Here is a 17163-nt window from a genome sequence, read left to right as displayed (position 1 = left end):
TTATTTTTTACACTGAATTTGTGGGTTTGTTCCATGCTTAGTCTAGGCCTTCACTTGGAAGTGTATTTTCTTCTTCCTACTATTTCTAGCAGTAAATTTTCACCTGTTACAGTTTCTTTATCTCTGACTTAGCTTGCAACAAATTAAAATGCAAACTAGTGTGGTTTTCATTTCATTTTCATCAAACTAGTGGGAAATCTGGGGGAAAAAAATTGGTCATGCTAGGTGTGAATATTGAAAGGCTATATTCTATTTGTATGTTATTTATAAGTAAGTGGAAGTGGGTTTGGAAATGGGTGGTCTGTAAATCTACCTATAATCCATCCATTTTATCAGCTAACCAGGAAGGAGCGGCCGCAATTTAGAGCACAGACACCACCACTGTCCCAGTGGGTTAGTGGGCAAGAGTTCAAGTGTTCTGTCAGATTATATTATATTACATTACATTATATTCTTAGGACACAGTCTCTGTTGAAACTACTCACCTCTACTCTTGTAGCACAAAGGAATGAATGAATGTGCCTGTGTTCCAATAAGACTTTATTTAGGGACACTGACATCATTGGAAGGACTGATGCTGAAGCTGAAACTCCAATACTTTGGCCACTTGATGCAAAGAACAGACTCATTGGGGAAGACCCTGATGCTGGGAAAGATTGAAGGCAGGAGGAGAAGGGGATGACAGAGGATGAGATGGTTGCATGGCATCACCTATTCAATGGACATGAGTTTGAGTGAACTCCAGGAGTTGGTGATGGACAGGGAGGCCTGGCGTGCTGCAGTCCATGGGGTCGCAAAGAGTCGGACATGACTGAATGACTGAACTGAACGGACATCTGAATTCCATCTGCCTTGTGAGTTTCAAGCGTCACAGAAATGTATGATTTTTTTCACCCATTTAAAAATGTAACACCCATTGTTAACTCACTGGCTGCACGAAAACAGGTCATGGGCCAGTCTGCTCCCTCCTCTCCGGGAAATGCCTCTACACAGAGGTATAAAGAATGAATATCACCCCAACCCACACAACAGCATGGAGGCATTACAGAGAATACAGACACCTTTATTCAGATTAGCACATACATTTAATAGTGTTATATTAGAAATGATACCTTGTCAATACATGGGGAAAAGACATTAAAACAAACAAAAAAAAAAGTAAAGAAAACCAAGACTTCAGCCAAAGTCCATGATGGTTTGGTCACACACAGAAAAGAACAGTACTGCCCCTTCTCTCTGCCCATAAAGGAGGTGGTGTTGGCATGCCACATGGTATTACTCCTTACCTCACTGTGTCTTTTTTACCAAGTTCCTTAGTCACACACATGCTTGACCTCTTAATACTGTGGGTTTGAATGCTCTGCCATTGATTTTTTTAGCCAGCAACTAATAGTCTGGTCATCTTGTGAGCCCTGCCACTGGCCTCTCCCACATTCTTGGGCCCTGCTTTGCTCATCTAAGCTCCTGCAGAGCTTCATCTTCCCAAGACCCTTAATGCAAAGCACACAAGTGGGGAATGCTGGCTGCATTCCACCTCACGGTTGGCTCCTCTGATGAGAAGTGGGATAACAGGAGAGGACTCACTTTCTGATCGCTGGTGTGGTGTTTATGTTTGATCCACCACAGATTCAAGATCCATGGGTGGTAGAAGGATCAGACCCCCCGGGCTGGAGACAGGGTCAGAAAGGGAGCAGTGGCAAGAGCAGTGCTCAGCCACCCAGAGGGGCAGCCTCGGGTATGATCCCGCAAAAAAGATGAAGTCTTCTCCCCCTTTGCCTTCTGCTCCCTTTACAGAGGGAATTCTTGGTCCTAGGAACCAAACTTCCAAGTGGTCCAAAAGACCCACCAGAATTTGCCCTCCAATAACTGGGCATGGGAGTCCTTTGTGTATAGGTGAGGAGGGTGGAAGGTATGGACCTGGCAGCTTACAAAATCTGCATTCGATTCCTATATCCACCACTGACTGGCCATGACCATGAGCAAGTTACTTAAACTCTCTGGGCCTTTATTATGTTCAATATGAGAATAATAGCTACCTTTCCAGCTTGATTATAAGGATCAGTAGAGTATGTAAAATACATATATTATGTGCATAGATAGCACTTAACACATGATCACTCCTCCATCACTGCACTCTGCCGACATCATATTTAGGCTGCCATCCTCTGTGCCAGAAATTTCCAGTTGTGCACGAAAATAATATAACTGGCCACTGGGTAGGGCAGATTTTAAGTTTATGAAGCTAAATATTTATGGAAAAAGCATCACATTCTCCTTCTAACACCATCAATAGGACTGAACTGGCTGGCTAGACAGAAAGCGTACATATAAAGAAATGCTTAAAAATAAAATCATACCTGTATGCTTTTTACTTTTGCCATTTCCCAGAAAACAGAATAATTAAAAACAAGACGGTCTCAAGAGGATGCATATTAGCAGCGAGAACAACAGCACCGGAAAGCTTCGTTTTTTTCAGGGGCCCACGGGAACTGTGTTCTCTATTGTCCTGTCCTGATGATTTAAACCTCATGACTTAATGGCCTTGCTTCTCCCCTTAATCAGAGCAAAGCAATCCCGGTTTCCCTCTCCTGTGACAAAAGCTTGTGCAACAGAATATTGCTTAAATGTGGTCATGCTTGATGCCACAGCCCTGGTTCTGTCTGCGATGGGCCCCGTCTCTCATGCTGATCTCTTCATAAAGAATGCCAAGGGTACCGCCCAGGCCATCAGCCTCAGGACCACGGCGGATGGCAAAGGATCAGCAGCCAGCTGAGTTCTCAGGCTACAGTTCACTGTAGTTCCTTGCTCTAGGATGCGGCTTTGAGGTTAGAGATGCTTTAATTTTTTTCATACATTTAAAACAAGCTATTTAGTAGAAAATGGTGGAATAAATATAGTTTTAAACAAATTAAGTGGATATCTATGTCATGTTATTAGGAAGAGTAACTACAGGGGCTGAGTATCAGAAGCATACCATTCTCATTAAGACTTGTGGTATTTCAGAGTTTGGGAATACACTCAGCCCTCTCCCTTACCACTTCTGCATCCACGGGGCCCACATCCCTGACCATGTATATTACAAAGTTGCTGAGTCTTTATTCCTATTGGTGGAGGTCCAAACGCATGGCCTATTGCACATGATAAACCACTAATGAATTACTAATCACTTTTCTTGTGTTTCCTGTAAACTGGAGCTGAGAGAGGCCTCAGCAATAGTTTGTTTTTCTTGGAGAAAGAAAAGGTAAAACCTTTTAAAATGTTATCTTCGATTTTCAACCCACAAGTCAGCAAACCCCACCCCCCTCTCTGTTGCTTCTGGTCCTCAGAATACAATTCTTACTGAGCTCTCAAACTTCCTGGAGCTGCTCGCTAGAAACAGCACAGAAATGGTGGTTGGCCGTCTCGAAGCAGCAAAAACAGGAGACCTCAGCCCTGTACGTGTGTCTCTTCGGCACAGGAAACTGGCTGGACAGAGGGCAACCCGCACCGCAGATAAATCAGCTTAATACACACAGACCTCAGGCTCCAAGGCTCCTATGACAGAAACCATGCTGGGAAAGTCCCCTTTAAACGCAATTACTGCTCCTAAGAGAAGTCAGTCCTCTCTGCATCTGTACTGAACTCATCTTCCCCAGGTGTCTGCAGACAGAAACAGATGCACCTTTTTCTTAACATAGGAATATAACGCTGTGTTAGCTACAAAAACACAGAGCTCTTTTAAGCATATACCTTAGCGTCTTACCCCACCTTTACTCCTACTAACAAGCATCTCAGTGAAAAGAGCATTGTTTTCGTTCTGTGTCTCGAAAACCCCAAGAAGACAGGTCTTTTCTATGGGGACACACCTCCAACCCAGTGTGAAAGGACAGGAACACGCTATTCTAACAAGAGTGAGTTTTGTCTGTAACTCCCACCAACTCTGCGGGATTAAAGGATTCCTGTAGACGTCCTTCTGTTTCACAACCAATCGCTCCATTATCTGTCCTTTGAGCAATAGCTGAAAGAAACTCCGTTTCTGATGGATCCGTTCATGGAAACCTTCGGATTCCCTCGCTCCATCCTCTCTCGGCTGAAGATTGTATCCTGGTCACTGTCAAACTCGGACTCGGACACCATCAGGCTGGAGTTGTGCTCTGTGCTCCGGTGCTTGATACCTAGGGAGAAGCAGACAGACGCCTCTGGAGGGGAGCGGCATTCTCCCGCCCCACCATCCATCATTCTGGTCCCGAGCACGGAGCCCTGCGCTCTGCACCTACAAAGCCATCACTTACGAGGCAGCAGGTGCTTGGGGTTTCCCTGCGGGTGTTAACAGGGACTGTGGAATCACTCCTGAGCTTGAGCCCAAGCTTTGTCACTCATCAGCTGCGTTCTCACAGGGTGACTCTTGGACGTCGGGATTAAACACTGGCAAGGCACTGGGAAACTGTCTTGGAGACTTACCATATTTGGGCCTCAGCTCCATTCTTTCCTGGTCGTCCATGTTGTCCAGGATGGTGTACTTTGTTTTCTTCCTTATTTTAGTCCTTTTCCGTCTGAAAAAGACAAAGAAAAAGGTCAACTCAGATTCTCAGAGAGATAGGTGGGATCCAGGATTTAAAACACGTGGAGGACACTAAAGGAAATGCTTTGCCTTTAGAATGCTATTACATTTTATTAATTGGCATCTTTTATTAATGATATGTGGGGCTTCCCTGGTGGCTCAGATGGCAAAGAATCTGTCTGCAATGTGGGAGACCCAAGTTTGAGCCCTAAGTTGGAAAGATCCCCTGGACAAGAGAATAGTAACCCACTCCAGTATTCTTGCCTGGAGAATTCCATGGACAGAGGAGCCCGGAGGACACGACTGAGTGTCTAACACACAAACAATCTTCTTTATTAATGATGTGTGTCACAGCCCAATCTGGGTTTGGTGAGTCTGAGATACATCATGTACCTATTTTTTTTTTTAGCTTTTTATTTGATATTGTTGTTATTTAGTTGCAAAGTCATGTCCGACTCTTTTGTGACCCATGGACTGTAGCTGGCCAGGCTTCTCTGTCCATGGATTTCTCCAGGCAAGAATACTGGAGTGGGTTGCCATTTCCTTCTCCAGGGGATCTTCCTGACCCAGGGATTGAGCCTGCATCTGCATCTCCTGCATTAGTAGGTGGATTCTTTACCACTGACCCAACCAATTAACAATTTTGTGATAGTTTCGGGTGAACAGCGAAGGGACTCAGCCATACATATACATGAATCCATTCTCTCCTAAACTTCCCTCCTGTCCAGGCTGCCATATAACGCTGAACAGAGTTCCATGTGCTGTCCAGCAGGACCTTGCTGGTTATCCATTTTAAATACAGCGGTGTGTACCTGTCCATCCCAAAGCCCCTAACGATCTCTTCCCCCTCATCCTTCCCCCAGAGAAACATAAGTCCATTCTCTAAGTCTGTGAGTCTCTTTCTTATTTACGCCATGCATCCTGAAGAAACACATGTCAGAGTAGCACTGCTGTTATCACCTAACTGCAGGCTCTCACCTAAGCCTCAGGCTGAGGTGCAGGGACCTTTCCAGCAACTCTGTGTGTTGGCCCAGCAAGCTTTTCTCCATGAGGAATTCCTTCCTCAGAAAAAGCTGGATGAACAAGTTTCCCCCTGAACCTACACCACCCTGGGATGTCCGAATATGCAAGAATGACAAGATGACATAACTAGCAATCAGAAAAAAAAATCAAGAGAAATTATAATAAATTCTCCCAAAGGAATAAGCAATAACTCAATCCTTCATTTTTTCACAACACATCAAGACACGCAGGCTGATCCTATGGACCTCACCCTATGCTTTAGAGGATAATTTCAAAATATACATCAACACTATGGTAAGATTTGTAGAGAACAAACAAAGGCAATATTCTGAGAACTTGGTGATTAAGAGCATGGGGTTCCAACTCTGGGTTTACTAGCTGGGTGACTGTGAGGCCATTTTTTGTCATCTCTTTGACTCCATGTTCCCACCTGTAAAATGGGAATAAGAACAGTTCCTCTCTCATATGACTGATGGGAAAACTCATAAGATAACACATAGAAAGCACTTAGAAGCATTCATTATAATGGCAAGCACTTAATAAATGCTCAGTCACTCTTGTCATCATTGTCATCTACTTGATACAAATGTCACAAAGCTGTAGAGTTTGGAAAGCCAAGCACAGCAGGGTGACCTTCATCCCAGATGGTTCTGGGAAAATGTAATGGGATAGAGGCCGCTAAGTACCTCTTCCTATGCACTCGTTCACTGGTCCTACCTTTGGAAAAGTAATCACAAATAAAACTACAAAAATTGATAAGTGATCTCTGAAAAATAACTTATTATGGTATACCATTATGTTTTGTTTATCAAATCTTCTTCGGAGAGCATTCATAGAGTTCCATGTAGGAAAGTGGACCCAATGCTGCCTTCTAAGGACTTGAGTAATCATTATTCTTATGAATGTCCTCACAGAGGGTTGGGCATGGGGTTCTGGAAGGTTCGGATCATAAGGTAAGTCTGGGGCTCCTCAGCAATCAGCTTCATGGGAATAAAAAAAAAGAAGGAAAAACCTAAAGCAAAACTTCTCTTTGGTGATCAGATCAGATCAGTCGTTCAGTCGTGTCCGACTCTTTGCAACCCCATGAATCGCAGCACGCCAGGCCTCCCTGTCCATCACCAACTCCCGGAGTTCACTGAGACTCACGTCCATCGAGTCAGTGATGCCATCCAGCCATCTCATCCTCTGTCGTCCCCTTCTCCTCCTGCCCCCAATCCCTCCCAGCATCAGGGTCTTTTCCAATGAATCAACTCCTCGCATGAGGTGGCCAAAGTACTGGAGTTTCAGCTTTAGCATCATTCCTTCCAAAGAAATCCCAGGGCTGATCTCCTTCAGAATGGACTGGTTGGATCTCCCTGCAGTCCAAGGGACTCTCAAGAGTCTTCTCCAACACCACAGTTTAAAAGCATCAATTCTTCGGCGCTCAGCCTTCTTCACAGTCCAACTCTCACATCCATCCATGACCACAGGAAAAACCATAGCCTTGACTAGACGGACCTTTGTTGGCAAAGTAATGTCTCTGCTTTTGAATATGCTATCTAGGTTGGACATAACTTTTCTTCCAAGGAGTAAGCGTCTTTTAATTTATGGCTGCAGTCACCATCTGTAGTGATTTTGGAGCCCAGAAAAATAAAGTCTGACACTGTTTCCACTGTTTCCCCATCTATTTCCCATGAAGTGGTGGGACCGGATGCCATGATCTTCGTTTTCTGAATGTTGAGCTTTAAGCCAACTTTTTCACTCTCCACTTTCACTTTCATCAAGAGGCTTTTGAGTTCCTCTTCACTTTCTGCCATAAGGGTGGTGTCATCTGCATATCTGAGGTTATTGATATTTCTCCCGGCAATCTTGATTCCAGCTTGTGTTTCTTCCAGTCCATCTTTGGTGATGGTGCCACTTAAAGTTTTGCATTTAGGAAAAAGAATTCAGGTAGATTTGTTGCTTCACAGATGTAAACTAATGAAAACCTACCGTTTGGATCAGTATATTCTAGAACTCCTTTCTCTACTGAGAGTGGATTAGGCCACTTAGGTAGTGTTCTAGTGAGTGTGATGTGAGACTGGTAGAAAAGAGGATTAGATTTGATACAGAAGCATTGAATCTTCTAGAAAATATGACAGCTGCAATGAAAAAAAAGTTGCCTCTAGTATTATTCCATTTAACTAGTAGGCACGTAAGCCCTGTGGGGGAGAATGTATTATCATGTGGTTTTAAACTTGAGTCTCTCTTCATAAAAAGAGGGATTGTCAAAGGTTGAGCAGTTTCACAAACCCGAGCAACAGCCCTTAAACCTATCATATCACCTTTAATGTTGCATCTTTACTTTCAAAGAAATAAATAAGCATGCCAGGTACCTCTTACAGCAGCAGATGCAAAGCCACGTCAACCCCCCTGTTAGCACAATGAGGGCGAGCGCCAATATTGTCACATAGAATATACTCCACTCTGAAAAACAGGAAGACCAGAGAGGACATGTTACATACCCTTTGCAAAACAGCTTTATTTCAATAACTCTCAATGAATATTTCTGAATCCTTACAAGCAAAGGCCATCCGTGGTGTTGTGACCACCTCACCAGGCTGGCTGCAGGGCCTGGTAAAATACTAACAAACCAAGAACAACTTAAAACCATCCTACATTTGTCCAACTGGTTCAGAAGAAACTGAAAAAAATAAACTCATCAATTAAGAAGGTTTCTTAAACACCCAGGTAAGGCACACCAAAACATTCATTCTAGAAACACAGAACTTCAAAACTGGTTCTGGTCTGGTTTCAATAAAGCAAATAAGGTGTTTATTTGTATGGCTGCCTGTGACATGAAGGTACTTATCATAGAGCCTGACAGTCATTCAGAAACGATTTCATCTTCACTTCTCTTCTTCCACATCCTTACAAAAATCCAGTGTAAAAAGCTTTGCAACAACCCAGGGAGAGAGAAACCAATGGAGCAAAGACACAGGGTTTAACTCCATTAAACGTTACAACACTACTTGGAATAATGATTCAAGGGCTGGTTATTTTCAAATTTTTAAGAAATAGAAACAGGAACATAATTTGGCAGGGAGCTCATCATAATTTTTCTGCCAATTATGTCCATCTGCATCCCCAAGAAGACAAAATGACTCTTAGAAACAGACTGGCATTAAAACACAGTTTCCTCCTCAGAAGAGACAGGCGGTGGCTCAGGCAGACGCTGGCTGAGATGGTGGCTCCAATGTCTGGAGCCTGCTTGTGCAGACAGCCTGGTGAGTGGGTCAACTTTCTTGCTCATCTGATTCCAGCCAGGTCCACACCAAGGGCCCACTTCACCAGAAGGTCACACCCAGTTCAAGCCAAGGCAGGTACAGTCTGGACATGGGGTCCATGTAGCCCAAAGCGACCTTCTCAGCAATGGTTAGCAACATCTGCTTTGCCGGGGTGAATTTCCTCAGCAGGAAGTTTTAAGGAAAAACCTTAAACACACCCCCAAGGTGAATTGTGGGAATATGTTGACCCATCACCACATGAGCTGGTGCAATGGGCTTTGGGTGAGAAAAGGGTTGAATTTACAGCTGTACAGTCAGGCAGGTCTTTCTGACAGTTCAGAATGATTTGTCTGAAGCCTCCTCACCTGGAGCCACCCACCATGCCAGGACTCACCACAGTTGCTTTCCCCATCCCGGATATAACGCTGGATCAGGTTCTCCATCCACAGCTGGGAGCAAATACAGCGCTTTGTGATGGGGTCACAGTGACCATGGCCAGAACACTTCAGAAGGCATCCTGCAAGGAGGAGAGTGAGGCAGAGGTCATCATGGAGCAAAGGAGGCTCCCTGGCTTCAGCTGTGTCTTTTTCTTCCATAGACCCTGAAGAGAGGCACCTTGTTGAGTCAAGTGCCTCTTACTGTATGGACAGTGGTCCAGGGATGGTCTCTCATACTGACAATCTCATCAGGAAGTGAATGGCAGAAACATGTCAACACCGGCACCGTGAAACAAAAGCCTTAAACACGTAGCGGAAATGCAGCACCCTCTGGCCCAAGAATGATAAATTCTAATGATTTATCCAGTGAAAATGACTGGGGATGTGCACAAAGGTTTATCTGCATTGTGTATGTGTGTGCTCAGTTGCTCAGACATGTCTGACTCTTTGTGACCCCATGGACTGTAGCCCACCAGGCGCCTCCGTCCATGGGGTTCTCCAGGCAAGAATACTAGAATGGGTTGCCATTTCCTTCTCCAGGGAATCTTCCTGATCCAGGGATCGAACTCAGGTCTCCTGTGTTACAGGCAGATTCTTTACTGTCTAAGCCACCAGGGAATGCTCTCTCCTCATTGGTTTCCAATTGTTACTGTAACAAATGACTGCAAACTTAAAGGCTTAAAACAACGTACCATTATTTAAAAATCAACCTGACAGTCTGAGAGTAGAGAATTAGTTGTATAAACTGTGGAACACATCCAGGATGGAGTGTTCACTATGTGACCATGAATATCTTACTGAGGGATAAATTCTAAAAGATTTGAGAAAATGGTCATAATATGGTTTGAAGCTAAAAAAGCAGATTTAAAAATATGTATCAAATTATCCTGATTGCATTACATGTGTCTAGAGATGGGGGAACTAGAAGGAAAAACATCAAATTATTAACAAAAGTTATCTTCGAATGGTGGGAATTCTAGACTCTAGAATCTAGAGGATTATTCTAGGATTATTCTAGTTTTTTGTCTTCTTGTGTATTCCAAATTTCCTCCAATAAACAAAGATTACTTTTGTAGCACGAAAAAAGTTCTTAAAAATAATTTACTCTACATTACAAATAAAGTCAACTGTGGTTAGAGACACATCTGAGACAAATTAAATTTTTACTATCCAAATATTATCACAGTCCCCAGTGTCTACTGAAATGATCCTTTTAACATAATAAGGTATTCATGTCCCTTGGAAGGTGGGGACAGAGACCTGGGATAAAGCCTACATTTCTATCCACATACATGAATGGATTTGGTACCAGGAAGAGGCGGCAAGCAAGCGGTTAGGAAAAGAGGTCCCACTGGAAGCCACTATAAGCTATCTTAAATTTCCAACGGGCTTCCCTGGTGACTCGGATGGTAAAGGATCAACCTGCAATGCAGGAGACCTGGATTTGATTTCTGGGTTGGGAAGATGCCCTGGAGAAGGGAATGACTACCCATTCCAGTATTCTTGCCTAGAGAATCCCATGGACAGAGGATCTTGGTGGGCTATAGTCCATGGGATTCCAACAAGTCAGACATGACTGCATGACTAATACTTTTACTTTTCCTGATGGCTCAATAGTGAAGAATCCACCTGCAACGCAGGAGACACCAGTTCAATCTCTGGGTCAGGAAGATCCGCTGGAGAAAGAAATGGCAGCCTACTTCAGTATTCTAGCCTGGGAAATCCCACGGACAAGAGCCTGGAGGGCTACAGTCCACGGGGTCGCAAAGAGTTGGACATGACTTAGCAACTAAAGAATAACAAAATTCTTTGTTATTCTTTAGTTGCTACATAACATCTATTCACAACCTAAGCCACAGTGTCCCAGGTCAATCGATTTTCCAGCTATTAATACTTATCTGTCTTTAACAACATTCTGACTGTTTTAAGTCTGAAATTTCCAACAATGACCAGTGTGTGAGACTATAGTTTTAAAAACGAACCATGACTTGTTTATCTCCAGGTTCCCTCAAAGAGAAAGCACAGTTGGCAAATGTGTGTTGCAGAAACCGACTTAAGAAGTAAATACAAAACAAATCCCTGAATGCTAAAGTGAAGCTGTAGACATGTCTTCTTTCTGTGCCAGCAAAATGAAGCCCTGATTAGCAAATCTGATTCTTTTAGAATATTCCCATAGGAGTTGACATGGAGAAATTAGAAAGATAATTAAATCCTGAACTTTATTTCCACTTAATTCAAAAAAGATTATGAGACCTGCTATAGTCCTGCCATATTGGAACCAAATCATATTTCACCTCCTCCAAGGAATCTCTTCCTTTAATCTGGGTAGGTACTTATGTTTCTGTGATATTACCACTGCGTTTAATTGGATGGCATGTTGACTGCGTAGTGTTTAGTGTTAGTCACTCAGTCGTTTCCGACTCTGGGACCCCATGGACTGTAGCCCATCAGGCTCCTCTGTCCATGGGATTCTCCAGGCAAGAATACTAGAGTGGGTAGCCATTTCCTTCTCCAGGGGGGTCTTCTCAACCCAGGGATTGAACACAGGTCTCCTGGATTCCAGGCAGATTCTTTACCACTGAGCCACCTGGGAAGCTTTATGTCTAGTCCAGTGGAATCCAATTCTGAATATACAACAATTATATATTTATATTACTTGACCTCTAAAAATAAAGATATTTCTGATAGGGGGCATACCTGCTGTGTCAATCCTCAAGACTTTGAAAAGCAAGAAATCAGCCTTTTCCTTTGAGAGCCGCCTGTGTAGATTTCGGGCCACTTCGGCAGCTTTGAGGACCTTGAAAGGTGGCCCAGTCTGTACATAAAACACAATCACGGTGCTGCAGAGGAGACAGAGAGGGGCCAGCCACATGGTTAGCCAGTGACCGGCGTGACATATCCACTCCAGCCATGGGACCTGCTGAGAAGGCAGACGGCCACAGCTCCATGGCCTGGCAAGGACATGGGTGTAGCCTGGGGGCCAAGGAGTTGATCGGCTTCTCGTCACAAATAAAGGCTCTTTGGTCCCAGAATTCAACTGATGAGGGGAAGATCTTCAGATAAATGGAGCAATGTGTGACTGCATGCATGCTAAGTCACTCAGTCATGTCTGACTCTACTACCCCATGAACTGTAGCCCGCCAGGCTCCTCTGTCCATGGGGATTCTCCTGGCAAGAATCCTGGAGTGGGTTGCCATGCCCTCTTCCAGGGCATCTTCCTGACCCAGGGATCGAACCTGCATCTCTTACATCTCCTGCTTTGGCAGGCACCTGGGGGGCCCAGAGCAATGTGTACAAACGGACACAACCACACACAGCATGAGAACCTTCAGATGCATCTTCATTTTTACCTTTTCGCTGAGACATGATATACTTATGATAAGCGTCACTGTTCTAAAGTAAGCGTGTGTCTCAGTGTCCTTTAGCGTATTCACAAAGTTGTGCGTTTCCAGAACATTTCCATCATCACAGAGACTCCACACTCATCAGCAACCATTCCCAGGACTCCAGCTCCTGCCAACTACTCATCTATTTTCAGTCTCTGTGGATTTGATTATTCTGGACTTTTGATATACATGGAATATGCATGAGGCATTTTGTGCCTGGCTTCTTCCACTTTGTATAATGTGTTCACAGTTCACCCAAGTTGTAGCATGTATATCCCCCTCCTTCGAAATGCCAACTATTATTCCATTGTATGAATAGGTATCTTTTATCCACTTATCAGTCGATGACATTTGGACTGTATCTACTTTGGGGCCTTATGAATAGCACGACTGTGAATGTCCACGTCCTGGATTTTGTAAGGACATACGTGTATCCTTTCTCGTGCGTATATATCTAGGAGTGGAATTACTGAGTCGTATGGTAATTCTATGTTTAGCATTTTGAAAAACTGTGAAGGTGTTTCCCTCAGTGGTTGCATCATTTCACATTCCTACTGGCAACATATGGGTGTTCCAATTTCTCCATATACTCATCAACATTTGTTACAGTCTCTTCTGGATTAAAGCCATCCTGGTGGGTATGAAGTGGTATCTCCACGTGATTCTGATTTGCATTTCCCTACTAACTAATGATGCTGAACCTCTTTTCATGTGTTCATTAGCCACTTGTATATCATCTTTGGAGAAATTTCTATTCAAATCTATATTACTCTCCAAATGTTGCCATAAAAATCATACCACAAATTGGGTGTATAAAGGTTTTTTAAAAATTCAATTAAAATGATAAATCCTATAAGAAATCAATGCAGAGGTTGAACCTTACAGACCCCCAGGAGGTGGTTGGTGGTTTAGTCACTAAATCGAGTCCAACTCTGGGACCCCATGGACTGTAGCCTGCCAGGCTCCTCTGTCCATGGGATTCTCCAGGCAAGAATACTAGAGTCAGTTGCCATTTCCTTCTCCAGGGGATCTTCCCGACCCAGGAATCGAGCCCGGGTCTCCTGCATTGCAGGCAGATGATTTACCAACTGAGCTATGAGGGAAGTGTTAATCCAAGGTCCTCTCAGAGTGGGAGAAGTCTCAGCCCCATGAACATGAGGCACGAATGGAATCTGGCTATGAGACATGCCCCGGGCATGCCCCAGACCATTTGCATGCCCTCTGTTGATACCAGAACTAAAACCCAGCTCCCTCTGATGGTCCCTAACTCCTTCAGTCAGAACATCCTCAATCAGCAAACATTTCCTGAGCCTTGCGGGAAGGACCTCTATAATCATGCCCTTGCTGCTGCCCTTTGAGGGAAAAAAAAAAGAATACGAATGGGAAAAACGTTGTGTGCAAAGACACAGAACGAGAGAGGAGACCAACACCATCAGGCTGGACTGTGCGGCTCCCACCTGAGGTCTGAGTGGGCCTGAATCTTCTGAACCCTGATGTCTGAGTCCAGCACGTTCAGCAGCGCCGCCAGCTGCCTCACGAGGGTGTCCTTGTGCTGCTCCGTCAGCTGCCCAACGCCGACCTGCAGGATCAGCTCCACCAGGCCGCCCTTCTTCGGGTCTGGGGAAATGAGAAGACACAGGCTTTGTTTCCACTTGAAAACCCCAGGCTTGATAACAGGAGGCGCAAGGCCTGCACAAGAGTCACAGAGCTTTAAGTGACCCCTGTGTTGGGTTCTACACTTGGGTTCTACGGCTCAGGTCAATTCTCCCAAAAGCCACAGAGGCCACTGTCTGTGAGGACTTCTTCCCTGTTTTATATCAGCTCGCTGTCTACTAATTTTTCTCCAGATGATAGACAGGTATGCTTAGTCAGCCTTGGGGCTCACTTAACATTCTGGGACCTCACACACCTACCCTGACCCAGAAAGAGAACTCAGTCCCTGAGGGCTGTTCATGCCAGAGCTTGGTGTGGCCACCTCACTGGAGCTACCCTCCTGGCACTCCCAGGAGTGAAGCGCTCATGTCCACCTCACGAGGTCTTTTGTCTTTGAAAGACCTCTTTGTCTTCTGGTAGGAAAACCAAAGTGACCAAGCAGTCTTGCTGTCAGGCCCAGTTCTCCCTAAGAGTTCAGAGGCTGGATCTGTTGGGGGATAGATGACCACGTGTAGAGAAAACCACAGGTGGGCTTGGCCTCCCACACTGGGTTCCATTGCCACCTGTAAAGAGCCCCAAAGGCAGACCCCCCCTCCCCTGACCCCAGCTCACAGGCCAGCCCCACAAACACAGGCCCAGAAGCCCAACGCGCACCTGGCCGCACTTCCACTGTGGCGGTGTCCGTGTCTGAGGCCCCCTGACCATCAGCAACTCGCAGGCGGAAAGTGTAGATGCCCTCCACCAGGTTGGTGAGCTGCAGGGCCGAGCTGTGGTCAGAGCCGTCGATGACATCCTGAGAAATAACACGTTCACAGTCTGTACTCAGCTCCCAACCCGGGCCTCTGCGGACCCCAAACCTCAGTCTCTCGTCTTTGTCACACATGCATGATTCTAAGGGACAGGCCGAGGAGGAAGTGGGGAGGGGAGGTTAGTGAAGGTCTGGGTAATCCTCGGTGTCTCTTCCACTGCTATTTTTATGCGTTTCTAAAAATTTTTATATTTTGGTCACACCTCAGAGCATGTAGGATCTTAGTTCCCCAACTAGGGATGGAACTCATGTCCCTTGCTTTGGAAGAAGAGAGTCTTAACCACTGGACCACCAGGAAAGTCCCTCTTTCACTTTTAAAGCACCAGCAGACACAAGACTCAGACAGGACTTTGTTACAGGAGCTTCCCAAGGGCTCTGCTGCTGCTGCTGCTAAGTCACTTCAGTCGTGTCCGACTCTGCGAGATCGCATAGACGGCAGCCCCACCAGGCTCCCCCATCCTCAGGATTCTCCAGGCAAGAACACTGGAGTGGGTTGCCATTTCCTACTCCAATGCATGAAAGTGAAAAGTGAAAGTGAAGTTGCTCAGTAGTGCCTGACTCTTAGCAACCCCGTGGACTGCAGCCTACCAGGCTCCTCTGTCCATGGGATTTGTCAGGCAAGAGTATTGGAGTGGGGTGCCATTGCCTTCTCCTCCCAAGGGCTCTAGGAATGACCAAATTCTACCCAGCAAAGGCAGAAACTCCTGAAATTAGGGCAAAGACCTGGAGTTTGAAGCACTCTCTCTGAAGAGTTTTCTGGGTCTTATTTTCAAAGACAGCTTTGCAGTGCGTAGGATTCCTCGTGGTGCATCATGTTCACCTTCTCTAATGACCCAAGAGCCTCAGTAGAGACATCTCTGCTGAAAACGTCTGAGAAGGATCTCCTAGACCCCTGCCCTGAACTTGCTAGCAGAAGAGGGTGTAACCAACGGTAACAAGTGCTCTGATCAGGGAGCTGTTATAATTACACTTAGAAGCCAATCCACCATCTGGCTGAACAGTATTCATTCCAGAGTTACTTTGGAAATTATAAAGCACTTTCAGTTCTTTCCCCGGGACCACTCCCTTGGTACATCTCCAAGAGTAAATTTTCATCTTTCAACTTCTTAGCAACAGCAGGAATAGAAGATGTACCTACATTTATAGCCAAAAAGGCAGGGTAATGTGGAGAAATGCCTGCTAGGAATGAAAAACCTAAGCCTATCTGGTTGGTTAAAGATGAGTTAATCAACTTTGGCCAAGTCACTTTCCATCTCTGCATCTGATTTTCTGTACTTATGCAATGGGAATGGCAATCCTGGGTCTAGTGACCTATCTGGTACAATACTGAGGAAAAGGAAAGAATCCACATGGATCAAAACAGGAATAATAGGAAAGCTGAGGAGCAGAATGAGTCCCGTGAGAAGATTCCAGGCTACGGTTTCTAACTCTATCAAAGTCTGGGTGGGGAAAAAGTCAGAAAGGACTTCAAATTTATTTAAATTGAATAGCAGCTTCCTGCACTCAGCCGTCAGAGGAAACCTAGAATCATAAACATCTTAGGGGGGCATGGAAAGGGAGATGAGATCATAAGAGACACAGAAATGGAGTTAACTGTGTCCCCTCAAAGGTTGAAGTCCTAACCAATGTGACTCTATTTGAGATAAGGTCTATTATGAGGTAATTAAGGTTAAATGAGGTCATAAGGAGGAAATGGGGAAGAAGGGATGAGATGGTTGGATAGCATCACTGACTCGATGGACATGAGTTTGAGCAAGCTCCAGGAGTTGGTGATGGACAGGGAAGCTTGGTGTGCTGCAGTCCATGGGGTTGTGAAGAGTCGGACACAACTGAGTGACTGCACTGAACTGAGGTCATAAAGGTGGGGTCCTGATCCATAGGATTAGTGTCCTTGTAAGAAGAGACACCCGAGAGCCCTGTCTCTCCCCTCCTTCCTCTCCCTCTCCAGCCCTGCTCCCACGTGAAGACACAACAAGAAGGCAGTTGGAACCAGTCATCTACCACCTTGATCTTGGACCTTCTGGTCTCCAAAACTGGGAGAATATAAATATTTGTTGTTGAAGCTGCCCCT

General features: G+C 45.0%; 1 protein-coding gene across 3 annotated transcripts in view; it reads right to left on the bottom strand.

Annotated features, from left to right (window-relative positions):
• Nucleotides 1–1047: 1047 nt before the first annotated feature.
• KIAA0319 (KIAA0319 ortholog) overlaps nt 1048–17163 on the bottom strand; it is a 76410-nt gene continuing 60294 nt past the window's right edge. For all 3 annotated transcript variants that reach the window (XM_061398700.1, XM_061398699.1, XM_061398701.1), the window contains 7 exons: nt 14939–15077; nt 14089–14248; nt 11943–12085; nt 9203–9325; nt 7918–8008; nt 4441–4532; nt 1048–4154 (listed from right to left, as the gene is read on the bottom strand). In XM_061398700.1, the coding sequence (XP_061254684.1) occupies nt 3976–4154; nt 4441–4532; nt 7918–8008; nt 9203–9325; nt 11943–12085; nt 14089–14248; nt 14939–15077 (927 nt within the window). In that variant the 3' untranslated portion in view covers nt 1048–3975. The remainder of the gene's footprint in view (nt 4155–4440; nt 4533–7917; nt 8009–9202; nt 9326–11942; nt 12086–14088; nt 14249–14938; nt 15078–17163) is intronic.

This window comes from Bos javanicus, chromosome 23 (genome assembly GCF_032452875.1).
Source record: "Bos javanicus breed banteng chromosome 23, ARS-OSU_banteng_1.0, whole genome shotgun sequence".
NCBI classification, from domain to species: domain Eukaryota; kingdom Metazoa; phylum Chordata; class Mammalia; order Artiodactyla; family Bovidae; genus Bos; species Bos javanicus.
The sequence above is the reverse complement of the archived record's forward strand: the minus strand, read 5'-3'. Positions and strand labels throughout refer to the sequence as shown.